At 44.5% G+C, this 26,114-nt stretch overlaps 1 protein-coding gene and 1 long non-coding RNA gene across 16 annotated transcripts in view; one reads left to right on the top strand and one right to left on the bottom strand.

The window, feature by feature from the left end:
- FBXO25 (F-box protein 25) overlaps positions 1-25,743 on the top strand; it is a 64,732-nt gene extending 38,989 nt beyond the window's left edge. For 14 of the 15 annotated variants that reach the window (XM_023219131.2, XM_023219121.2, XM_023219133.2 and 11 more), the window contains 5 exons: positions 6,251-6,344; positions 7,814-7,998; positions 14,817-14,999; positions 19,333-19,476; positions 25,409-25,743. In XM_023219131.2, the coding sequence (XP_023074899.1) occupies positions 6,251-6,344; positions 7,814-7,998; positions 14,817-14,999; positions 19,333-19,476; positions 25,409-25,498 (696 nt within the window). In that variant the 3' untranslated portion in view covers positions 25,499-25,743. The remainder of the gene's footprint in view (positions 1-6,250; positions 6,345-7,813; positions 7,999-14,816; positions 15,000-19,332; positions 19,477-25,408) is intronic. The other variant, XM_026453919.1, reaches the window with a different exon arrangement.
- Positions 7,289-13,566, bottom strand: LOC116418857. Its single transcript, XR_004229026.1, has 2 exons — positions 11,966-13,566; positions 7,289-8,996 (listed from the first exon to the last, which is right to left on the bottom strand). It is a non-coding gene; the product is annotated as an uncharacterized LOC116418857 (long non-coding RNA).
- Positions 25,744-26,114: the final 371 nt, after the last annotated feature.

Raw genomic sequence — 26,114 nt, 5'->3', positions numbered from 1 at the left:
AGTTGTAGGAGGGGCGCTGGTTCCTAAGCCTGAAGTGGAGGACATGTTTCAATCCAGCCTGCATGAGGTTGTAGTGCGGTGCTTCCTTACCTCCGGGCAGGGGCCGGCAGGCAGTCCACACATTGCTAAAGGACCGGAGGAAAGTGGCTGGAGCTTCCAGAGAGTTGATGAAAACTACAAAGTCTGCATGGTTCTGCATTGGCTCACTAGATTACGTCCCTTTTTTGTAAAAGACAATAAACTTAAGAAATCTTTTTAAAATTAGATAATCAAAGTTGAGATCACTGAGGGCTGTTCCAGGTTATTAATTCTGTCTGGCACACACACTAGATGGGAAGCAGCAGAGCAGGAAGGCGCAAGCACGGATTGTGGGATCCCCCTGCTCTCCAGGTCTGGCCTCTCCCTCCTCAGTGATGTGGCCTTGGGGCCAGCTTCTTCTCTCCCTGCCTCAGTTTTCTCATCTGTAGAGTGGGGATAATAGTAAGACCTACCTCACAGGGGCATTACCGGCATTAGAAGGGCATCAGCTACTTCAGATGGTGCCTTTATAATAATCACTCAGTAAATGCTTATAGTTAATTATAAATCTAAAGGAACCCAAAGGTGAAGACTGAGCAAAGTTGATTTGGTCTGCCCAGTGAAGAATACTTTCTGTGTTCTGTAGTAAGGCTGACTTTAAAAATAGAGGTCGCGGACATTGTTTCTCTTCCCTTCCCCATATACGTGAGGCCCTTCAGGATCACAGGCACACACATGCAGTGCCAGTTTGCTCCCAGATCCAAGAGTGTTCAGGAATGGACCTCAAATTTCAAATAGCTGTAATTTTATTTAACTTTATCAAATTCTAGTTTTATTATATTATCACCAGAGAGCTTGGCCTTTAAGATCTCTAATTATTTGAAATGATTAAGTTTTCCGTTGTGGACTTCTTTATAATTGATTTTTATAAAGATTCTATTGATGTGTGAGAAAAATACAGATTCTCTATTTGAAGGATGTACTTTCTTTCTGTTTATCTAATTCTTCCACATCTTTACTTGTTTAGAATTGTCAGATTTGAGGAGATATGCAGTCATGCACCACATAACGGGGTTTTGGTCAGTGATCGACCACGTGTAGTGTGGTGGCCACATAAGATTATTTCCTATTCTTACTGTACCTTTCCTGTGTTTAGATAGGTTTAGATACACAGATACTTGCCATTATGTTACAGTTGCGGTTCTGTGCATGAACATGTTGTATAAGGTCTGTGGTCTAGCTGTGTAGGTGTTGTGTAATACACTCTGTGATGTTCACACAGTGACGAAATTACCAACAATGCGTTTCTCAGATTGTAACCCCCTTGTTAAGCGACCCATGACTGTATAAAAAACTTCCTACGGTATTTGTATTTTTAACAAATATTCATTAAATTCCCAACAGACTTTGCTTTATAGCTAATTAGAGGCTTGTGAATGATGATGGTTTCTTTGTTAAATGTCTTTTGCCGTGTTATCTTAATTACTATTTTAACCGGAAATGCAATCTTTTCAGCTATGAACATGGCCCTTCTCACCTCTATGCTTACATATGCCTGGTGGTGTCCATTTTGTAGTCCTGTGTGTGTAACTAGTCTAAACTGACCGTGCTTCTGAAGGATCAGAAGGCTAATCCCATGCCTTCTGCTGATGAGTTCAGTCTTTTTAAAAGGAATTTTAAAACATGATATTAGAGAAATGTAGAAAACTTACTTCGATGATGGGAACGGGGTGGTCGGGAAGGCTTACCTCCCAGGGGACACGTGTTCTCTGTTCCTGGTATTTCCTCCCCTAGTGGAGCAGCAGGTCCAAAACCAAATGTCTCCAGGGTCCTTTTCACTTTTTAAAATTACTGAGGACCCCAAAGAGATTTGGGTCATGTGAGTTATATCTATTAATGTTTGCCACATTAGAAATTAAAACAATTTTTAAAATATTTCTGCATTTATGTAAAAGTAAGAATTGGGCTGGGTGCAGTGGCTCACGCCTGTAATCCCAGCCTTTGGGAGGCCGAGGTGGGCGGATCATCTGAGATCAGGAGTTTGAGACCATCCCGGCCAACATGGTGAAACCTGTCTCTACTGAAAATACAGAACTTAGCCAGGCATACAGAAAATTACCCAGGCATGGTGGCACGCACCTGTAATTCCAGCTACTTGGGAAGCTGAGGCTGGAGAATCGCTTGAACCCAGGAAGCAGTGGTTCAGTAAGCCGAGATCACGCCATTGCACTCCAGCCTAGGGGACAAGAATGAAACTCCGTCTTAAAAAAAAAACCAAAAACCAGAGGACTATCTCACACCTTGGCACACCCTCCTGGTGTCTGATGTGATGGAGGGGATCATTCCTCATCTCTGCTCCTGAGTTCAGTCTTCTGTAATGTAGCATCTTGGGGCCTCTGGAGCACTTCACTGCACACTAACAAATGTGAGGGTAGAAAAGGAAAATCCTATCTTAGTGAAACTGTGGAAATAGTTTAGATCTTGGGCTCCCTTAAGAGGCCCCTAGACGATGCTTTGGGAACTGTGGTGGTAGAACTGTCTCTCCCAGATTCCCTCTGCCCTGACCCCTCTTATTGGTGAGAAACAGACATGTGTAACTCTTCTTTTTTCCTTTGAGGAATAAAAGATACTTGTACATTTTGGTCTGTTTCTTTCATGTCTTCAGTGTTGTAGGGCAAGAAGCCTATCTGGGGAGGCTTTGGTTATTAAGCAATGCTTAGGGCTTGCTGGCATCATCTCAGTCTAGGATTCAGATTAGGAAATCCATTGCTGTGTGAATCTGAATCGCATCTGCCAGTCCAGCTATTATTAGCAATAATGCTGATAACCTCAGTTGGCCTGAATCCTTTCTCTAAATTGATTCTAAAGTGAGGTAGGGAAAAGGGGTGCTATTCAACATTAAAACAAAGAAGAAGTTCAATAACAATATTCAGTTAATTTGAAAAGATAAAGGAACAGGATTGAAATTTTAACAATGGTCTTCTCAGCTTTGCTTGGCGTAACCTGATCTTATCTCTGGCCAATGCCCTCAACTGGTGTATTTTAGTGTAAGATATTTTTATGTAAATATGTTAGAAATCACAGAATGTTTTTCCCCCAAAGATTATCATGTAATTGTCACATTTATAATGTTATTTGGGACTGAGTATACGACTTAGTGATTGCTCATTCTGGAAATCAAGAAAGTCTGGAAGAGTAGGAAGGAAGGGATGAAAAACTCCGTTTTCAGAGAAACAAGAGGCAGATGCAATTCACCGACTCTAAAATGTGCATGAAGCTTACCAAAAGTAGCTAAGCTTGGGCAGCGATAGTATAGGCAGAACTGAGCAGAAGGGCTCAGGCTAACAAAAGCACTTGTCAGGGTCCGGTCTAGAAGATGAACCCCACATGCCCTGTGCACTGAGAGCCTGAGTTGCAGATGTTCAACTCCAGCTTACAGAGTGCAGAAGTTCCAGGCAGGACCACTGACAGCAAAGGGCTTCCCGGATCCAGTTTTACTCAGAGACATGGGCTGGGGGGTCACCCAGGGATTCACATACATGCAGGTAGCAGCTGGGGGAAGAGCACTGGAACTGGGAAGGCTGAAAGCTGCCGTTCCCCCTACCCTGAGGGCCTCTGCAAAACAGGCACCTTGGAAGTTCCACCTCACTCTGAAATGCCTGTTAGAGAAGAAGGTGATGTCACTGCATGGATATTCTCTAAGGAAACTGTGGGAAATGTGTCTGTGAAGCAGGATGGAATCATGACCAGACAGTTCATCATGAATGAAAAAAACCAGGAAACTCACGAAGCAGTTCTGTAGCAGAAGATCCCAGTGCAGGAATGCCACAAAACAGAAAAGAGATTTTAATGAGGTTGAGTATCCCTTATCCCAAATGCTTAGAACTGGAAGTGGTTTAGATTTTGGATTTTTTCAGATTTTGGAATATTTACATATACATTATGAGATATCTTGGGGCTGGGATACAAGTCTAAATTTGGAATTCATGTATGTTTCACATACACCTTATATACATAACCTGAAGGTAATTTTATACAGTATTTTTAATATTGTGCAGCCCTCACCTGAGGTCAAGTATGGAATTTTCCACTTGTCAGTGCTCCAAAAGTTCCAGAGTTTGGAGGATTCTGGATTTTGGAATTAGGGATGCTCAACCTATATAAACAAGTGAGACAGCAGGAGACAAAGCCAAGTTGGCAGAAGGAAGGATGGCATCTGCCGGGAGAACCACCACAGAGGCAAAGGTGGGATTGGAATGGCCCAGGAGAAAACAGATGTTTTGGGAAACACAAAAAAAGGTGATGGAAATAGTACGAATGAGAAAATTAATAAGAATGAAACCATAATCATGAGTTTAAAAGGAACTAGAAAGAAAATTACAGCTGTAGAGAACAGGGAGAGGGGTTCCAGCATATTTATCATTGGAATCTTCAAACAGGAAAACAAAACAAAAGGACAGAACAAATATTTAAGGATAATGTTCAGGAAAATTCTGCTCAGGTAAAAATAGATGGAAGCGTACATTGTGAGAGGGCAAATTTTATGCTGGGGAAGGTAGACTGAGAACAGGTCATGAGTGTGCCACATCCTACAGGAATTATTAAACTCTGAAGATGAGGCAAGAACCTCCCAATGGGTAAACAACGTGTCATCTCTTACGAAGGGAAAAGATCAGGGTGGCTTCAAATTTCTCCAAATTCTTCAGATAGTGGAGTCATCCTTGCTTATGGGATCCTGCAGGAAGAAAGGATGGCCCATGAATTTTATGTCCAGTCAAACTGTCTTTTGTAGCCAGGCTGCAAACAAACAGTATTGATCATGTGAGAACTCAGGGAATACTTATTGTTCTCATGAGCATTTTTGGCTGGAGAAACAATGTCCATCAGACTGGATGTCAGTGAATCTCCACAGCATCAGCTGTGTGGCTGAGGGTGGTGGAGCAGAGTGTGAGTGGAGGGCAGAGGAGAAAAGGTCAGTGGTTAGAGATTTGTTGACTGTCTCACCTGTAATCACAGGGAGGCACTAAGATGTCATTCACGAAAATCAAGTTGTACAGGAGAGGGGTGGAAGGAAGGAGCAAGATGAATGGCAGTTTTATCACAATGTGGAACAGGAAACTAACAACGCTAAGATGTGTTGTATGAGGATTCCACAGGAGAGGGAATTACGTAGAGTTAAAATTCCAAAAGTAACCCCTAGGACAAAATAGTGCAAACATTTCTAAGTTTCAGAAGAACTACAGAGAGAACGAACACTTTTTCAAAAAAAGCTACAAAAACATGTCATAAAATTAAGACCAAACATGTTGTATCTATACATGTAAACACATAACCTTATACACATAACCTGAAGGCTGGTAAAAGATTTCAGATTGGATCAAAAAGTGAAACCCAACTCCAAGTTGTATGTAAGAAGCACACCTAAAACAGTGATTTACCAAAGCTGAAAATAAAAGAATGAAAAGATGTATTAGGCAAAAATAAAAAATAAAGTGGGACAAAAAGCATTAAAGGAAAGCGGCAGCCCACTTTCTCCTGCCGTGATGCACATCAGAGCGTCCCAGCAGGGCAGGCAGAGCGTCCCGGGAGGGCCTTGGTCGTCATTCCCACAGGAGACCTGTGCTTCACAGGTTCTGTCACAGGGATTTGTTACTGTGGCTTCCTAGAACACATATTCTACAGTATTTTATATTAATGCAATTTATTTGCTATTTAATAATGAGTTTTTAAATACAAAATGCTATTTAATGAGTTTGGTGGTGTTTTTCCTTTTTAATTTCTACATGGAAGGGCTGTTTGATTTTCCGATTTTCTGTTCAGCAAACAACTGCGAGTATGGGCTTAGGTTGTGAAATATTTATTAGTGCCCAACCATTCATTCTAGCCTCTTTCTGGTATGCCCTTGTGCTACAGAGACTGGAAAGCTAAAAGCTCCATTTCAGACTCTTGCAGCCTGGGCTCTGGGAGGAGATACGCTTCCACTAAGTAAATGAATGCCTGCAAGACTAGAAGACAGAGTTGCAGGCCGCGGCTGCCTCAGCTCCCTTGTATGAAGGTCTCTTCAGGTTTGCACGGGTAGTGACTGTTTCCTTTACCCGGACTCTGATACAGTGGCTTAATTTAGGATGGCATGTTAGAAATCTTCATGCACGTGTGTTATATCGCTGTGGTTTGTAATTCCATATTAAATAGATTTATATATTGCTCAGCTTTTTTTTGTCTTTCCTTTAAGCTATTGCAGCTAATTGCAAAATCCCAGTTAACTTCATTGAGTGGTGTGGCACAAAAGAATTACTTCAACATTTTGGATAAAATCGTTCAAAAGGGTAAGATGATCACTGTATTTTTAATACTCTAAATCTTAATTAGAAATTTGGTGCAGGCCGGGCACGGTGGCTCAAGCCTGTAATCCCAGCACTTTGGGAGGCCGAGGCGGGCGGATCACGAGGTCAGGAGATCGAGACCATCCTGGCTAACACGGTGAAACCCTGTCTCTACTAAAAATACAAGAAAATTAGCCGGGCGTGGTGGCAGGCGCCTGTAGTCCCAGCTACTCAGGAGGCTGAGGCAGGAGAATGGCGTGAACCCCGGGGGGTGGAGCTTGCAGTGAGCCGAGATCGCGCCACTCACTCCAGCCTGGGGCACAGAGCAAGACTCTGTCTCAAAAAAAAAAAAAAGAAATTTGGTGCAACGAGATGGGATTTTTCTTTTATCTTTACCTAGTACACATGCTGTCAAAAACAGTTGTGTAAATAATGTGATAACATCAGAAATACAGGTCATCCCTCTAGTTCCCAGTGTCCTGTTACTGCTGTTTACTTTTTTAAAGTTGCTTTTGCATACAAAGCGATATACTAGGAAAAATAACTAATCCCAGAACTTAAAAAAGCTATTTTACCTTTTCATGATTTTAGCTAATCACAGTTCATTTTAGATGTATGCTTCCAAAATTAGCAGGATTGTGACTTACTCACTTAGGCATCAGATAAGCCAGTAATTTTCTTTTTAATTAGCTTGCCTTGGTAAGTTACTGGCTGTTAGTAAGTGGAACTTTAAATTTTACACCATGACTTTATACATACATAGGAATATATGACTCTATATTTAAGCCACTTTAAAGCAGCCACTTTATGATAAGTACAAAAGAAAGTATAAACTGACCATTTTAAAAGCAAAATTGTAGACCCAACTGAAAATTTATCAGATAAAATTTTAAAGTTTTAAAAAATCTCGTTATATTTGTGATATCTCAAAAATGATGTCAGTTTTCGGATGCAGTGAAATTACATCTTTTTTATTGTGCTAAAATATACATAACATAAAATTTACCATTTTAGCAGTTTTTAAGCATCCAGTTCAGTGGCGTTAAGTACATGTATATTACTGTGCACCCATCACCACCATTCATCTCCAGAACCTCTTCATTGTCCCAAACTGAAACTCTTGTCTCCTTAAACACTGAGTCCCATTCCTCCTCCCTGCCAGCCCCTGGTAATTATCATTCTACTTTCTGTCTCTATGAATTTGACTACTCTAGGTGCCTCATATAAGTGGAGTTATATATTTGTCCTTTTGTAACTAGCTTATTTCACTTTGTGTAATGTCTTCAGGGTTCATCCATGCTGACTATGTGTTAGAATTTCCCTCCCGTTTTAGACTGAATAGTATTCTATTCATGTATAGATCACACGCTGTTTGTTCATCTATCAGTGGACATTTGGGTTGTGAAACCAGATTGTTTTTTAAAGTGTTGCTTAACTGTGTCAATCCATAGTTTTATTTTTATGTATTCCAGTTCTTGATGACCACCACAATCCTCGCTTAATCAAAGATCTTCTGCAAGACCTAAGCTCTACCCTCTGCATTCTGATTAGAGGAGTAGGGAAGTCTGTATTAGTGGGAAACATCAATATTTGGATTTGCCGATTAGAAACTATTCTCGCCTGGCAGCAGCAGCTACAGGATCTTCAGATGAATAAGGTATGAATATCTCGGCATAAGAGTTGTTACACTCTGTTTTTGTATTACAAAAGTTGTTATCTTTTCTAAGCATACATGAAAGACTGCTATAGCTTTCTGAAAGATTTTCTAATGCTTTCATAAGTATTCATTAAATTGTTTTAAAATAGAAAGGGACCAAAGACCCCTAATGGCTTATAATTGCTATTGGAAAGGCAGTGGGAATAGCAGTCATTAAACCAGGCTGATCCTGTGGGTGATTAGATATAAACAAATTTACCTTCATGGGAAATTGAATATTTCAGTTATTAGAATAACATTCAGTAAATTAAGACTAAATTGTATTGCCAGTAATTCTCTATTTATTTAGTTGTTGCTTCTCCCGAGTTAGTAATTTTTTGTCTTCTTCCTTACTGTCTTTTTTGGGGATGTGTTTATAGTTCTTGGCAACAATGAACAAGGCCAAAAGAAGGTGCAAATCACGTCAGTTGTGTTTGATATTTTTTCTTAATTCTGGTAACTAGTTTCAGCAAGAAAAATGTTCACACCATTGCCCCAGGTATTTACATAGTGTTTTATTTAACTCTAGTACTAATAAGAAAAAGAATAAACTGAAGATATATCTTAGTGGTGTGACTTATATAGCCTTAGTGGTATAAATGATTCTGCAGATTGTACTGGGAGGGTCATAGTTAACCTTTTATCATAGCACCCCAGGTTCCACATAAAGGAATGGTTTTCAAGTGCCCTTCAAATGCCTTAACTTTTGGCTGTTTATTTGCCATCTAAATACGGGACTTACAAAAAGAGTGATGATTGCCTAGTTTTGAGTCTGAAATTATAATTAATAATGTAACATTCAGCGTGAGTAAGAGTTAAGAAAGTTTGTTATAAACGTTGGACTCTGTTCGGTTGTCTTGGTGTGACCCTGTAGTCGTTCAGAGCTTTGCACAGGCTGGCTCTTCACTGCCTCTTTTACTGCATTCCCCATGCATAGGTGAGTTGTACTAAAAGTCCATCTGTAAGACACGCGTGGCACGGGCTTGCTGTAGAAGTCCTGACATGAGTGGCCAGGCCACATGGCCAAAGTCCCCTTTCTCCTGATGAGATGGGTCCCTGGTAGTGATGTCCAGCGGGTGACCTTCTCGGGGAGAGAATAGGGTGTGTCCTTGTCCATGGTGGGTTTTCATGGTCAGGATCCCAAGGAAGGGGGTGTTTGGGAAAGGCCAGGAAGCAGCCTTTCTGGTCTGGCTGGGAAGTTCCAGGTGGGATTAGTGGCTCTCCATTCTTTGGAGAGAGATGTGGAGCCAGTGGGGAGACGTGGACCAGTGGAGACAACAACAAAGCTCCAAGGATTGGGCCACACCTCACCAAGAGGAGAGAAAGGAGAAAGCAAGGGAGAAGCTTGCATCTTTGACTGGGTGGGCCGAGACAGAGCAGGAAGGCACAGCTGTATGCTGAGCTTCCTTCGGGATCTTCTTTCCGTTCATACTACCTGGGAAGAGGCATGGGCTGAGGGATAACAGAAGTGCATGTGGCGCCAGCTTGGCCCACTCAGGGCTGCCCATAGCCAGTGAAGGAAGACACTTGTGCTTTTGGCCTGGGATGGTTCCCACAGCCATGGTAGGCAAAGCACACTCACATGGCAATACCTCTCTGCCTCAGCACAGAAGGATAGGTGTTACCATAGTGCCATTTTGATCAAGTGGGAAAAATAAGGCACAAGAATGAAATTAATGATTAATCTTTGAGGAACAAGAAAGCAATGATAACACAAAGGTGCCAGTTTTCGTCATGTCCACTCAAGTCTTACCATCAAAGACCTTGAACTGGTTTCTTTTGTCTCATTAGTGGTTGCATGCTGCCTGGCATCTCTTCACCTCAGACCCTGAGTGCTCTCTGAAGCAGGAAGCTTGGCATGTGCCTCTGTGAGGATCTTGGCTTCTGGACCCTTTGCCCTGCTTCCAGCCTCGAGGAGGGTCAGGTTCCTTTGTAGGAGTTGGCCAGAGGAGTTTTACCTCTCTGGGAATGTTACTTGAAACCAGTAGAAAGAGCACTTTACCAACTCAGTTAACTGAGCTGCATTTGTGGATGCCGGACTCAGTTAGCCAAATTGGTCTGAGGCTGCTTAAGGTAAAGATCTGGTCTCCTGACCTGCTGGCTGATGCTGAATTGCTACCTCACACTTACTCATGTGAATTTTGAGGTGACTCGAGCAGATGGGGTTAGAACAGAGCAGCTGAGAGCCTTCCCGGATCCCTGACAGTGGAAGTTCAAGCACACCGCCTGAAGTTCCGCCATGTCAGCCTCACAGGATACAGGGACCAGCTTTCTCCAGTGAGCTGACAGTCGTCTTTGTCTTCTAGATTATCCCAACAAGAAATACCTTGACACCTCTGGCCAGGCGCAGTGGCTCACACCTGTAATCCCAGCCACTCTGGGAGGCCAAGGCGGGTGGATCGCCTGAGGTCAGGAGTTGGAGACCAGCCTGGCCAACGTGGTGAAACCCTGTCTTTACTAAAAATACAAAAAGTAGCCGGGTGTGGTGGCAGGCACCTGTAGTCCCAGCTACTCGGGAGGCTGAGGCAGGAGAATTGCTGGAACCTGGGAGGTGGAGGTTGCAGTGAGCCGAGATCGTGCCATTGCATTCCAGCGTGGGCAACGAGAGTGAAACTCCGTCTCAAAAAAGAAATACCTCGACACCCCTTAAATCTAAATTCTCATAGTCCCAAAAGTAAGCAGAAATTTAGTATATATTATGTTGAAAAGTTCCTAAGAACATCAGAAATTTTTTTCTTGAAAAACAAATATACTTTGCGTTTAGGCTGCATTTGAAGATATGGCAGTGCTGATGAATTGGAAGTGCTTTCATGTGCACATCTCTGTGACTCAGTCAGAGTGGACACACAGGTATGTGTTCACATGCTTCCTCACCCAGTCAGCACTTCCTGGATGCCGCCATGTGCTTGCTAGGCCCATCGGAGGTGGGACACATGGATCAGCAGGTGTGGCCTTTAGCGTGGGGCGTCCGAGGGCCCAGGGAGATGAGCCCACGATGAGTCACAGAACTCAGTGGGTTATAACAGATATGCACACAGGGCTGTTGACATTACATTGGTTCACTAGTGATGTGATGTTTTAGGTGGAGCTTGAAGAATGGGCCGGGTGCGGTGGCTCACACCAGTAGTCCCAGAACTTTGGGAGGTCAAGGCAGGCGGATCACAAGGTCAGGAGATAAGAGACCATCCTGGCTAACACAGTGAAACCCCGTCTCTACTAAAAATACAAAAAATTAGCCAGGCGTAGTGGCGGGCACCTGTAGTCCGAGCTACTTGGGAGGCTGAGGCAGGAGAATCGCTTGAACCCAGAAGGTGGAGGTTGCAGTGAATGGAGATCACACCACTGCACTCCAGCCTGGGCGACAGAGTGAGACTCCATCTCAAAAAAAAAAAAAAAAAAAAAAGGGGAAAGTGTCCAGGTGGTGGCCTGTTGGTCAGTGCTTAACAACTGGCTCTCCAGGGGCAAGAGGTTTGATTTGTAGCATTTGTCACTTTCCCACTATGACTGACTTCAAGCCACCAACGAAAAGTAAACTGGCTAACAAAATTCCCAGAAGTTTCAGAGTTGACTCCTGTGAGAAGGTATGGGAACTTCTGCATCTAGGCGCTGATAGAGTGTGGTATGCCAAATGTGTGTACTACTTGGAAGAAGGTGCAGGGTATTAGGATCAGATTCAGGGCTTTATGGGCATTGCAGAGTGTTTGCTGCTCTCTGCCAAGGGTCATTGAAAGGTCCATGTTTAGAGGTACCCCTTCAGTGCCAGGCAGGGACCAGCCAGGTTGGAGGGAAGCAAACCCTCATTGCATTCATGAGGAGTGACAGTTAAATGGGAAGGATGAACTTGGGGATACTTTAGCAAAAGACTAGACTGGTGACTTTGAAGTGGGTGCGAGGGAAAGAAGAATTGAGGGAGACTTCAGTTACTCACCACGTAGTGAGGGGATGGGTCTCCCATGGGGAAGAGCAGAGCAGTTGGGAACACGGACTTGGGACCAGGCAGACTGGGCTCGAGGCTGGACCCTGATCGAAGCTGGACCCCAATCTTGGGCAAGCCAGTCAACTCATCTGTATCTCTTGTTTTTTTTCTGTGTAAAATAGAATGATAATAGCAACGCAAGTTCCCGTTAGCAGAAGTGCTTCCACAGAGAAATGGGAATCATTAACAGTCCCATGCAATAGCTGAGACTATCCTAAAGCAAGAGAAGCAGACAGCAGCATCGTTTCTTCCTTCCATTGCGGTGTAGGTGTGAGAGATTTCATAATGGCAGAGAGCATGTAGCTAATCAGTGGAGGAGGTGTGGCAAAAAACGCAGCAGGATTTCTGACATGTTCAGCAAGACTTTTGTGCCTTGTCACATTTCGAGATTTCTTTTGGATGAGAAGTGCTGGCATTTCTGCTACACCCTCTTGTTATAGCCATTAACAGGGCTGTAAAACCGGACTCTGCCAGAAATCCCAAATGCCGAGTTGTCACACCAGACTCTATAACTCTACTAATCCAGGATTTTTTTTCTTTGTACTACCTTCATACTCCCTTTAAACTTTGTAATTTTAGCAGCAGAATATTTGTAAACTCCTGTCTGCTACAGAAATTTTTCTCAATAGGAATTAGAATGAAGCACCTGGAAGACATAATTCTTGTGAGAGTGTTAGACTTTTAGTTGGGGGTTAATTTACATGCACGTTATCGTTTTGTTTTGTTTTGTTTTTGTTTTTGAGATAGGGTCTTGCTCTGTCGCCCAGGCTGGAGGGCAGTGGTTCAGTCATAGCTCACTGCAGGCTTTAACTCCTGGGCTCAGGTGATCCTCCCACCTCAGCCTCCTGGGTTGCTGGGATTATAGGTGTGAGCCACCCAGCCTGGCCATTTTCTCTTTTCTATGTGCTCTCTGCCATATGCTAGACAATAAAGATGGAAGGATGGGCTAAGACTTGAATCAAATGTGTCAGACTCATCAGTAATGAACAAAGAAGTTTGCTGAGAGCCTGCGGGCACCATGCTGGCTCCTGGGGAAGTGATGTCTCTTGCACTGTGCAGCTCCGTAGCCTACAACAGGGTGCAGTGGTGCAGTCCATGAAAGCTTCATGATTATGTCCAGAATGTTAGAGCACTTCACAAACTGTCAAGCAGTGTTGAGGCCCCACTCGTGTCTGGAAGATGCATAGTGTGCTTGAGGAGGTGAAGGCGGCTTGGAGTGCATCACTGGCGGTCCATCCTCGTGCTGCCCACTGGGATGCACGAGAAGCGCCCTGCAGCAGTTTCCATTCTGAAGTCCTAGGAAGTTGCTTCCATCGCGAGGGCATTATAGGGGAGCAGGAGAAGAAAATGGGGTGTCAAGGCACGGGTGCCCCAGTCACCTCTCCCTACACTCCACTGTCCACAGAGGTCAGGCAATTTCAAGAACCAAACTCATGGAATTAGCTCATTCTAGCCAAAAATAGATGGTCACTGTGCTTTGTGTGCAGCAGGATTATAGAAGGGCACGACACATCAGAAGGAGGCCAGCTCTCCCTGTGGCCAAGTACATATATCAACCTATTGGGAACAAAAGAAAAATACAAATCAGAAGCTTGCGGGTGAGCAGACTGAGGTCAGGAACCGAGGCGGGACCAGGTAGCCTCTGTCCCGCCCAAACAAACAGCCAGAACCCCACTGTCAGGAGGAGGTGCTTCTAGTGAGAATGAAGGGAATCATTTAGATACAACTGAGGCCTGAAAAGTCTGAAACAGTATGAGCTCAATCCACGGCTTTCTCAGGTCAACCTCAGAGCAGAGTTTAATTTTTGAACTGATTGAGCCCACTTCTCGGGGCCAGGGACAGCCACCCTTCCTCACCTGGCGTGTGCACACACGTGTGTCTTCTGAGGGCAGATGCGTTGCATTTACTCTGGTGTGTGTGGGGGAGAAATGGTTTGTAAACTTGAAGTCATAGAAACGTAAAGCTGGAAGGTTGGGGGATGTTGGACGGAGGGTGAAAAGTTTCTGTGGTGCAGGAGGAGTCCGCTCTGGAGGTTGTCTACACAGCATGATGACTGCAGTTAATAATTATACATCCTTCACTTCAGATTTGCTAAGAGTAGATCTTAAATGTTCTCACCACAAAAATAAAAGGATTATGACTTGAGGTGACGGACAGCGAGCTGGGCTATGGCCACTGGTTCATAACGCATACAAGCACAGAACACCACGTGCTGCCAGTATAGACAGATTCCATTTATCACTTACACCTCAATAAAGAAAAAAACCCCACAAAGCTAGAAGGGGCTTTGCAGATGATGTGGTCAGCCTCCCTCATCACTGGGGTGACCAGCTGTGACCCATCAAGGCCTAGGGGCTGTCCAGGCCACCCAGACAGTGGTGGGGTGCAGGCCCTGCCCCCTGCTGGTGATGGGTGTCATGTTGCCCTCGTGGTGCATTGGACTCATCTGGGCAGCAGTGCCACATCTGTAGACCCTGCTCTTCTCCAGGTGTGTCTCGATGCCATAGAGGAGTACTGACCTCCTGATGCTGATAGACACCTGGCGCATGGGGAGGTGCAGCAGTAGGGCCTCACCCAGGAACAGCCTGGTTCTGTCCTGCTGTGCAGCCCTCCCTTGCCCTCCTCCTCCAGCCCTCCCCAGGGTGGTGGATGCAGGCCCCTTGATGCCTTGCAATGCATGACCTGGAGAGCTCCTTTTGTGTTGCCATGTTTTGAAGCATTCATTCCAGCTTGACTCTTCAGTTACTGTGTGAACAAACACTGGCCATCTTCTCAGTGAGATGCTGTTGTGTTTTCCTTTCAGCAAGTGAACAATGGCCTCACCCTCAGTGACCTTCCTCTGCACATGCTGAACAACATCCTCTACCGGTTCTCAGACGGATGGGACATCATCACCTTAGGCCAGGTGACCCCCACACTGTATATGCTCAGTGAAGACAGACAGCTGTGGAAGAAGCTGTGTCAGTACCATTTTGCTGAAAAGCAGGTGAGTGGGATGCAGCAGTGTCCCCTCAGGCTGGGAGTTTAGTAGACTCTGCCTAGGGGCCATACCGTATAAACTCACCTGAAGAGAAAGAATGGCTGAGTGTTTTCCACTTTGAAAGAACCAGGAACAATCAGAATTTATTGAGATTGCTGTGGTTTCTCTCCTATAGAATGTAAGGTTTATTTTTCCTGTTGAAAAAGAACCATGATTCTAAAATAACCCAAAACTGAACAGCAAAGCATGAGCTGAGTTCTTTTCTCTCCTGTTGATAACGAGGTGCATAGAGTCCCTGGCTCGCTGCCTTTTCTCCTGATGTGATGAATCAGATTCCAGTTTTGCTTTTGACCAAGCTGCACATCCTTGAAAAGTCAGGCACCCTCTGTGTGCCTCAGTGCTCTCAGCACTTGGTAGATGGCACTCCTGAGTGTCCACAGCATGCCCCGCCACTGCCTTTTGCCTGCTGCACTTGGGATTGCCTGTGGGGCAACATAAGGTGTGTTCTGCTGTCAGTGCTTGAGGCCTTTCCAGGGTGGTCTGCTCATTCCTCATCCACGATGAGACCGTGTGGTCCCTGCGCAGCCAGGGAAGGCAGGTGGCTGGAGGGAGGCGCGTTGTGCTCCTCATGGGGTGGGATTGGAACTGTGGTCAGCACTGTGAAGACCTAGGATGGGACTGGGTGCCTTTCATGAGGAGCACAATCTACCCTTGGAGTGTAGGGCAGCGGACAGGGCCTAGGCAGAGAGCACGACCCTACCATGGGGAGGGTGCTGTGTGTGTGAGTGGTGGATGGTGAGGAAGCACAGCAGAGGCCAAGCCACATGAAGAATCTTTGTGTCCTGTGAGCTCAGGGGAGCCAGCAAAGCACATGGAATTGCAGCTTTCAGAAGAGCTTCTGTTCTTGTTTGAGGACTAGGCTGGAGTGGATATAAGAGGATCCATCAGGATCCTGCCTCAGGAAAATAAGTTATGGGCAAGGAAGTGCACGAGGGCAACAGGGAAGACATCAGAAGATGACCCTGAGGGATGGGATGGGGGCTCCCACAGGAAGGGGCTGGCCTGGACGCGGGCCTCATGGAGTGTGTCTGAGAGGTATGTGGAGCAAGGGCCTGGACAGATGCATATGGAGAGGACGGGAAGCAATGGGATCAGCCTGAGCAGGGCCTGAGGGCACCAACCCCAATGCTGAGTGATAGATGAGGTGCCTCAGAACCTGGGGGGAGCTGGACCCTCAAAGCCGTGGACAGAGAGATTAATAGGACAAAGAAAAGCCTGTGAGATTTAGCTGAGCAGAGGTTATGGATACCTTGGGGAGAACTGTCTCAAGTGGAGTTGTTCGAGAGAAGCAAAAGAATTCCAATATTAATTTGAGTAGGAGAACAGTGGATTGAATTTTAAGTCAGCACTGGGCATGGGGGAGGGGTTGGATAGACTTTTGTGGGGAGGACTTAGATCCTAGGAAAAGAGGTAAATGAAGGTCATCTGGGATGAGCCCTCTGCCTCCCAGTTTGCCCTGGGACACTCCCTATCACGTGCAGGCCCGAGCTGTTCCCAAAAGGCGTTAATGAGAGTGCCTGGCAGGTGTTTATACATCTAGACCCTAAACATGCTTGAGGATGTATTTTGGCCATTTCTGTGGTCATTGCCATTCTTAAAAGAGTTGCTTTAAATAAGTTAAATGTCTGTTCTGCACCGATATCCTAGAATAGTTAAGTTGCAATTAGCACCTGCAGGTGCATCTCATTTGTACAGATTTTCTTATCTGAATCATAAAAACACAGCATCGGAAAATAATGATCTGTTCTTCAGGCATCAGTAACTAACATTAAGGCCCTGAAAAAAACAAAGCATATTAGAAAGACCTTTTAGGAGAAAGCATAGATAAGGAGGCATCCTCAAAGTAAAACTAGATACCTGAGAAAGCTGGACTGGTTCAAGAGAGTATGGAAGGAAAGTCAGCTGAATGCTCTTGACTGAAGCATCTGGTGGGATGTTGCATTTGAGTTCAGAAAAATCACAGATCATTATTTAGGAGAAAAACTATGGGGGGGATTCTCCCCATGAACACTGGTATAGCACAGAATTCGGAAGAAGTAGAAATGAGACAACAAATGGTTGTTTTCAGTCTCTGGGAACTAATGTTTTAACAGTGCCTGCCTAGAGGACACAGAAATTGATACTAAATACAAACAGGCTGATAACTACTACTTTTTATTTTGCAAGTAGTCTTCGTTTCAAATTTTATTAGAAACAGGATTTCCTCATTGACTCCATGATAATTTCCAGAGTCCTCAAAAGCCATGACTGAAGTATGAGTATGTTATACAAGTGATTGTTTTTAGCTATGAAAAGTAAAACATGCTCATTGCAGCAACAGCCTTAAAGACTAGTACAGTGTTGTGCAAACAAGTTAAAGGCCCCCACCCCAAGGCATCCCTGTTTCTCCTTTAGCCCATGCATTTTGTTTTGTTTCAGGCTTTTATGTGCATTCAAACATACACATTAATTTATCTAGCTGTGCACTGGTCATTTTCAAAACTGTAATTGAAAGTCACTCTGTAACACTGATGTTTTTGGTAACACTTTTATTAAGATACCCTCCACTTTATCAGCCATCACTACAGTCAGTGTTAGGATATTGACATCTGTATTAGTCCATTCTCCGCTGCCAATAAAAGACATACCCGAGACTGGGTAATTTTTAAAGACTCACAGTTTGACATGGCTGGGGAGGCCTCACAATGCTGGTGGAAGGCAAAGGAGGAGCAAAGCCACATCTTACAGGGCGGCAGGCAAGAAAGCGTGTGCAGGGGAACTGCCCTTTATAAAACCATCAGATCTGGTGAGACTTATTCACTATCACAAGAACAGCATGGAAAAGACCTGCCCCCATGGTTCAGTTACCTCCCACGACACATGGGAATTATGGGAACTACAGTTCAAGATTTGGCGGGGGACACAGCCAAAACATCAGCATCACCTCAGGAAACAAAACCAAACCAAAAAAACCCGTACCCTTCAGCTACCATTCCCAGCCCTAAGCAACCCCTGATGGACTTCCTGTCTCTGTGTTTCCCTGTTCTGGACGTGTCATATAAGAAGAATCTGTGGCATCTGCTGTCTTGTGACTGGCTTCTTACCCTTTGCATGATGTCCTTATGACTCCATGTTGTAGAATGAATCAGAGCTCCATTCACGATTGAATAATATCCCACTCTCTATATCCACATTTTGTTTATCCATTCATCAGTTGATTGACTGTTTGATAAAAGTTTGTGGCTTTTACAAATAATGCTGCCATGAACATGTTCGAGTTTGTGTGTAGATGCCTGTTTTCATTTCTCTTGGTTGTAAACCTAGGAGTAGAATGACTGAGTCATATGGTGGATTCTGTTTAACTTTTTGAGGAATTGCCAGATTGTTTTGCCAAGTGGCTGCACCATTTCACATTCCCCCAGCAGTGTGTGAGGTCTCTCGATTCTCCACCCCTCCCCAATGCTTCTCATTATTTCACTTTTTGATTAAAGCCATTCTAGTGGGAATGAAGTGGGTTTCATTCCATTTCCCTGATGCCTGGATTCTGAGCATCTTTTCATGAGGTTATCATCCATTTCTGTGACTTCTTTAGATAAATGTCTTTGCAAGTCCTTTGCCCATTTTTAAAAATTGGGTTATTTGTCTTTTTATTATTGAGTTTTAAGTGTTCTTTATGTATTCTTGATATAAGTCTGTTATCAAATATGTGTATAGCTTATTTTAATAACATATTATGGACATTATTCTGGATTGGAATATTTAAGTCTGTTTAACAGCTGCTTGGTATTCCATTGTACAGGCATAGCATAATTTATTTGATTTGTCACTTATTGATTTAAGCCAAGTGAGTTTAATTTCAAATAATTGTTTTATGTACTACACTGCCTTTGAAAAATAATTTCAGATAGAACTGGAGGCCATTATTCTAGGTAAAATAACTTAGGAACGGAAAACCAAATACCTTATGTTCTCACTTGTAAGTAGGAGCTAAGCCATGGGTACACAAAGGCATTCAGAGCGGTATACTCCACAGTAGAGACTCAGAAGAGGGAAGGGTAGGAGGGGGAGCGATGAAACACTACATGGTGGATCAGTGCTTACTTCTGCAGTGATGGGAGCACGAAAATCCCACACTTCAGCACCATACAGTTCATCCATGTGACCAAAACCCACCTGTACCGCTAAAGCTATTGAAGTTAAAAAATATTAAAAACTAAAATAAAATGAAAAAGTTTTACACCTAATATTATGCTTTGAAAGTCATCTTATGCTGATTCTGAATGGGGTTTTGTTTGTTTAGTTTTGTAGACATTTGATCCTTTCAGAAAAAGGTCATATTGAATGGAAGTTGATGTACTTTGCACTTAAGAAACATTACCCGGCGAAGGAGCAGTACGGAGACACGCTGCATTTCTGTCGGCACTGCAGCATTCTCTTTTGGAAGGTACTGATTTAAATACGCTCTTGGAATTTCAAGATTAAAATTTGGTGAAACTAATCACTTATATTCTAAGTGTAAGACTAAAAAGTGGAAAGTACTGTTATAAGTAAGTTAAGGAGATATATTTTACCAAATATTGGGGTAGGGGAATAGATGTTCATTCAACTTGGGCTTAAACCAGAAATGCTGAAAACCAAAACGCTTCTCCTTTTTGCAGAAGTTAGCATGTAGGAGGCCATTGCAGGTGGCTTGCGGCCACTGGCTTTTCCTGGCAGCAGCTCCAGGTTCCCTTCTGACCCCCAGCCTGAGGCTGAAGGCTGGAGTGTGACTCCTCTGCCCATCTGAGGACAAGTGCACCTTCCTCGTTTCCCCAGACTTAGCCCTTGGCCCTTTATGTCCCCACCATCTGTGTAGGGCCAGGACCAGCTTAGGCTTCATTTCTCAAAGCCACATTCTTAGAGAAAAAGCGTCCATAGAGAAGTCCCAGATTTTAAAATCTGCATTTTTCTCATTCATACAATCAGAACTTAACAAGACTATTGTTACTTATCTGCAAGTTTCTTCCCTTCATCCAGTTACTTCCTGTTCTCACCATCCAGACTGTGTGTCTGAAAACAATGTTTTTCACAGTCAGAGGTAACTGCTTATTTCTTTTTTTTTTTTTTTTTCTTATTTTTTGAGATAGGGTCTCGCTCTGTCACCCGGGCTGGAGTGCAGTGGCATCACCATGGCCTACTGCAGCCTCTACCTCCTGCCTCTCGAGTAACTGGGACTACAGGCAGGTACTACCATTCCCAACTAATTCACTTCTTTTTTTTGTTTTTTTGAAGCAGTGTCTTGCTCCGACACCCACGCGGTTCTGGGTGCAGTGACGCAGTTATGGCTCACTTCAGCCCCGACTTCTGGGCTCAAGTGATCCTCCCACCTCAGCCTCCTGAGTAGCTGGGACCACAGGGGCGAGCCACCGTGCCCAGCTGATTTTTTTGTTGTTGTTAACTGTTTTTTGTTAATTTTTTGTTAGAGATGGGGTTTCACCGTGTTACCCATGGCTGGTCTCAAAACTCCCAAGCTCAAGCAATCTGTCTGCCCCAGCTTTCCAAAGTGCTGGGATTACAGGCATGAGCCATGGCACCCGGCTATTATCCACTTCTTTTTTAACATGTTAATATTATTTCACCCTGGAGTATGTTTCCGTGGTCTGCCTTGCGTTTGAACATGTTTGATGTTGTGAGATTTCACCATGGGGGAATAAAAGTATTGAAACTAGGCAGAAGCTGGTCCTGGAGTGACCCTCCTGAGCTGCTGGCTGCTCTGTGGAGGGAACCCCCTGACTGTCCCTGGTCTAGATGAGGCCCTGCCTCTTGCAGGAGTGGGCTGTCTCTGCCTCTTGCCTTCTCTAGGTCTAGGGAGATGAGGCTTTTGCCTGATAGACACCGTAACCTGTTGTGTGATTTTACCTTTGCTTTACGTTTATCTAACTTTGTTATCAGATAGGTCATAAGGCAAGCTCTAGGCTGTTGGAAAGAGACAACTGCTTTTCATTTCAAATTACATTTATTCTAAGTGTGGCTTTAAAAATTAATCCATGATTGAGCAAAGAATGTAAAGATGTGTTTTTCTTGTATTATTTTAATAGTTTTATTTGGTATCTCAAAGGTAAACAGCATCATACATGAATATGAGATTTTATTTCTGATTTATTATTTTATATTTTGGTATGACTTCTCTCATGAAATTAAAAAGATGCAAGTTGTGTTACGTGTTTCTGCAGTAGTACAACTGTCTTGTAGAATATTATCCCTCAAGAGCAGGGGAACATCTTGATTCCAGTTTATTCTCAACTTGGTGAGGTCAACGAATCAGTTCATCAGTAAGATTAGGTTATACAGGAGAGAGCCCTCATTCTATTCTTTTCTCCCCAGTTATACGGCACAAAAAGCGCAATATGGAGGTGAGTTGTCTGCAGTAGAAGCCACAGGCAGATGCTTGTGGACTGAAGGAAAGCGGTCAACTGAGTGAAGTCCAGGTTCTCACCCAGCTTTGACACCTGACCCTGGAGGGAACAGGGCCCCCTTCTGTGTAGTTCCTTCTAGGACTGACACTTGTTCTTCTCTGAAATATTAACACTGAAAACATGTGGCTGTGTCTTCAGTCACAGAGTAAGAGTGGACACAATCCTGTAATTTGTAAGTTAAGTGAGTGCTTCTCCTAAGAGTTACTTTTCTTTTTTCTCCTGAGCAGATTGTTTTGTACTATAGAACTATTAAAAGCAACGATACTTTTATGGGGGAAAATACCATTCACAAAAGGGGCAGAAGGCTTTCAGTTTTGTATGTGATAGTGTTTTTCTTAGAACAACATTTATGAATATTGGAGCTCTCCCCGTCTGCTAAGCAACTAACAAAGAAAAACACTCCTTCGCTTCTACATTGTTGGGCCGTACAGACCAACCTCCCTTATCTGAAATGCCTGGGACTTGAAGTGTTTCAGATTTCAGATTTTTTTTCATTTGTTTCATTTACACAGAGCTTGAAGATAATTTCATACAATGTTTTAGTAACTTTATGTACTTGTTAATGTGGAGTTTTCCACTGTGGCATCATGTCAGTGCTCAAAAGTTTTGGATTTTGGAGCATCTCAGATTTTTGGATTACAGGTGTTCCATGTATATAAGGATATGTTGCCTTAGTTTCCTGAAATATGTAAGTTCTGATTTTTTAAAATTGAGAGATGGTGTAGCCTTCCAAAAGAATTTGCTTTGCCATTCTTGTCTTTAGTGAACCTTATCATACTTTATCAAGTCATGGAAATTGAGAACAAGTCTCTCCTAGCAAAGACAGCTGCCCATCTCTTAGTTCTGGGAGGTTCATGTCTTGCCCCTGGAGGCTGTGATGTCCACTTCACTGCAGCTACAGTGAGTGGCCCCATCACAGCTTCTCCCACTGAGTATCATTCCAGAAGGCAGTCCATGGTTTTAGTTCTGAATCCATGCATGGAAGTATTCAAAAAGAGCCATCCCTCCTAATTTAACCCCTGAAGGTGTCAGGTACTTCTTGCCCTGTCTCCCGTCTGCTCCATCAATGTGGCTAAGCGGAGGTGAGTGGCCTGGTGGGCCAAACCCAGATTGGAGTCAGGCAGACCTGGACCTGCCTCCAGGGTCTCCTGAGCTTGCTGCCCTCCCAGGGTCTTGGTTTGATGCCATGACCTGTCACACAGAGGAGCTGTGACTGTCCAACAGTCCTGCACCTGGAAACCTGGCACATAGCTGGTACTCAGAAAATGGCACTTAGGGTTAGGGTTACTGCTTGTTTTTTGTTTGTTTAGCATCCCAGGAGTTTGTGTTAACTGAGAAACTCAAGGAATATCAAAGCTAGTGAGAAAATGAGACTGGGTGTTGGTGACTGTAAATTCTTACCTGGCCCTGGGACTTGGTCATGAGCCGACACCATGGTGCATCTGTCTCAGGTCGGCATCTGGTGTTTTATCATTTCCCACAGTACATAAGCTTGGAGCTCGGCAGTCAGCAGTGCTGTGGAGCTGCTTCATCTGCTCCCAAGCTGGTTTCCCATCTGTTCTGGCTCTGCTATTATTGGAGTTCTTTTTTAACTTTTCTACCTGCCTTAGTCAGCCTTTCACACAGTCTGTAAGTAACTGGGCTGAGTTCAGCTCTGGAGCCAAAGACTGACTTCGATGGGAGGGTACACTGGTGCACCCTGCACTCAGGATCACTGAGAGGGGTGGCGTTATCTCCTGGCTGTACAAAACCTCAGTTAAAAACTGTAGACTTCGCCACTGCACTCCAGCCTGGGCGACAGAACAAGAATCTGTCTCAAAAAAAAAAAAAAAAACTGTAGACTTGGCCCGGCGCGGTGGCTCAAGCCTGTAATCCCAGCACTTTGGGAGGCCGAGACGGGTGGATCACGAGGTCAGGAGATCGAGACCATCCTGGCTAACACGGTGAAACCCCGTCTCTACTAAAAAATACAAAAAACTAGCCAGGTGAGGTGGCGGGCGCCTATAGTCCCAGCTACTCAGGAGGCTGAGGCCGGAGAATGGTGTGAACCCAGGAGGCGGAGCTTGCAGTGAGCTGAGACCCGGCCACTGCACTCCAGCCTGGGCGACAGAGTGTGACTCCATCTCCAAAAAAAAAAAAAAAAAAAAAAAACTGTAGACTTGTCGGCTGGGTCAGGGAAGCCAGGATGAGCATTTGGCATTTTTACATCCTGTTTTTTCTTGGTGTATCAGTTGCCAGAATAGAGGTCTGGACACCTGACATTCACCCGACAGGCCTGTGTGGACATCAGGAGCAAAGTTGGAGCCAGAATCTAAAATGAGGTCTCCATGGTCTGGTGGTCCTGGTCTTGCGGGGGAACCACTTCGCTGGTGCGGCCTGAACCAGCGGGGGAGGACAGCACAGGAGGGCAGCAGCTGAGGCTTGGGTTTGTGTTGGAAAGTGGCATCCACTGGTCTGAAGAAACAAGTGTCAGAGGTGGGGGCTGGCTTAAAGTGTGGAATTGACTTAATGTGCATTATTTAGCACAGAGCAGACCCTTTGGACATTAAATAACAGAACTTTCCCCCAAAAAACTTATAAAATTTTAATATAAACTGCACATGGAAGTAGCATCTCTTTTTCAGTGAATAATTTTGAAGGTTATTTAGCACGGCAGCCTCATTACTTGCCAATTTGAAAGACTTAAAGGTAAAGATATGTTGTCTTAAGACTGTCTTCAAGTAGTTTGGGAATTTGGGTTATCTGATGATGTCTTGTTTGCTTGCTTTAAATAACCTTGTACTGTCCAAATTCAGTTACCTGATGTTTTTAGTTATTTTTGTTAATAACATGAATCCAACCTGAATTCCTACAGTCTGGCTCTTTCTAATCTTTTTCTTTTTTTCCCTGCCTTCACTGCATTCCTTCCTGATTCTTTCTTCACGATCTCAAAGGACTACCACCTTGCTTTACTATTCAAGGTACTTCCCTGTCTTGCCACACATCCCGTGTTCGGGATGAAAATGTTGCATTGTGCTGTATCTCATGCACGTCATCCTGGTCACTGTCCAGCTCAATTCCAGCTCTCGCTGACTTGAGCTTTCTCAGGACCCTGAGCAGGGCTGAGTGGCCACTTTGGTCACCTCAGCAAAGACGAGAGTGTTTATGAAATATTTCGCAGAACAACACCTGAGTGCTGAGGGAGGGAGGGTGCTAGACGTGCCCATAAACACTTCACCACACAGCACCTGGGTTGGCAGCACTGCCAGGGCATGCCATGGAGAGACCCAGCACTGACCCCAAGGCCTCTGGTCCCGTCTACATACGTTCCTCCTAAGATTCTGCCAGCCTTCATTCACAAAATTAATTTTTCTTTCGTCGCTTCTCATATTAAATAAAATTCTGGATCCTTAGGTATGTGAGCATGGCCAGCTCCCTTGGAGCAAGCAGGAGCCTCGGGCTGAGGCCGTGTGTCCCCACGCTCATGTCCTGTGCAGGGAGCCCAGGCTGATTGAGGGATGAATGGTGGGTGGAGGGAACCCTGTGCACCAAAGTGCACCAGGAACAGGACAGGACAAAGGAATGGCTGGGATCAGAGGACAGAAAGCCCCCAGTGGTTTCTTCTGTGGCCTTGTAGATTCCCGGGCAATGCAGGGTGGTGTCAGCAGCTGGCTCCTCTGACTCAGTACCAGATTCAGCACTGGAAGGCTGACCTGGGGCCACTGTCTCCTGCCCTACCTGAGCAGGAGTTCCATGGAAAACCTGCGTAGAATCGGCTGCGGCTGCCCTTGTGTTGATCATTCTCATCCAAGTTCTCTCTCATGTACCTCTGAGGTGGGGCCCAGGGTCCATGTCAATAAGCAGCTGACGACCCCCCAACCACCATCACTAGAGTGTGGCTGGTGGTGGGCCCCCTCCTAACCATCTCCCACCTCCCCACAGGACTCAGGACACCCCTGCACAGCGGCCGACCCCGACAGCTGCTTCACGCCTGTGTCTCCGCAGCACTTCATCGACCTCTTCAAGTTTTAAAGAGTTGCCCCTGCCATCCCTGTTGGAGATTGTGCATCATGCTGTCTGTGCAGGGCTCGTAGTGAGTGTTCTGTGAGGTGGGTGGAGGCTCCTGGGAGGCCCCTGCTTCCAGAAAGCCTGGGAAGAACTGCCTTTCTGCACAGGGGGTGCATGGTTGCATTTTCATCATTGAGGGTCAGAGGCCAAGGAAATCATTTCTACTTTAAAAACTCTTCTAAGCATATTAAAATGTGAAATTTTTCTTATTATATATAGTTCAAAAATGTTTCAGGTGGTCAGCTCCATATTCTTTGTTAACCTGACACTAACGGCCAATAATATGCTTCTTAACTGTCAAATTACAGTTTCCCAATTTTATACTAATTGGGGGTGGGAGACAAAACAGTTGATCCTTGTAAATACGTTGTACAGAATATTTATTTTTTCTCAAAATGCATTTTAACTACTACATTGGCTGTGCCCAGATGAGTCCTCTTTGAATAGAAAGTGAACCCAGGGCAATGATAGCCATTCTTGTCTTAGGGCTTATGGATCGGGGTATGAATTGTGCACACAGAGCCCAAAAACGGGCAGTGGTCTCTGTGCTCCTAAGGCATCCAGCACAGGTTCTGGCAAG

The sequence above is a fragment of the Piliocolobus tephrosceles genome, chromosome 7, assembly GCF_002776525.5.
Source record: "Piliocolobus tephrosceles isolate RC106 chromosome 7, ASM277652v3, whole genome shotgun sequence".
Taxonomy (NCBI): Eukaryota; Metazoa; Chordata; class Mammalia; order Primates; family Cercopithecidae; genus Piliocolobus; species Piliocolobus tephrosceles.
The sequence above is the reverse complement of the archived record's forward strand: the minus strand, read 5'-3'. Positions and strand labels throughout refer to the sequence as shown.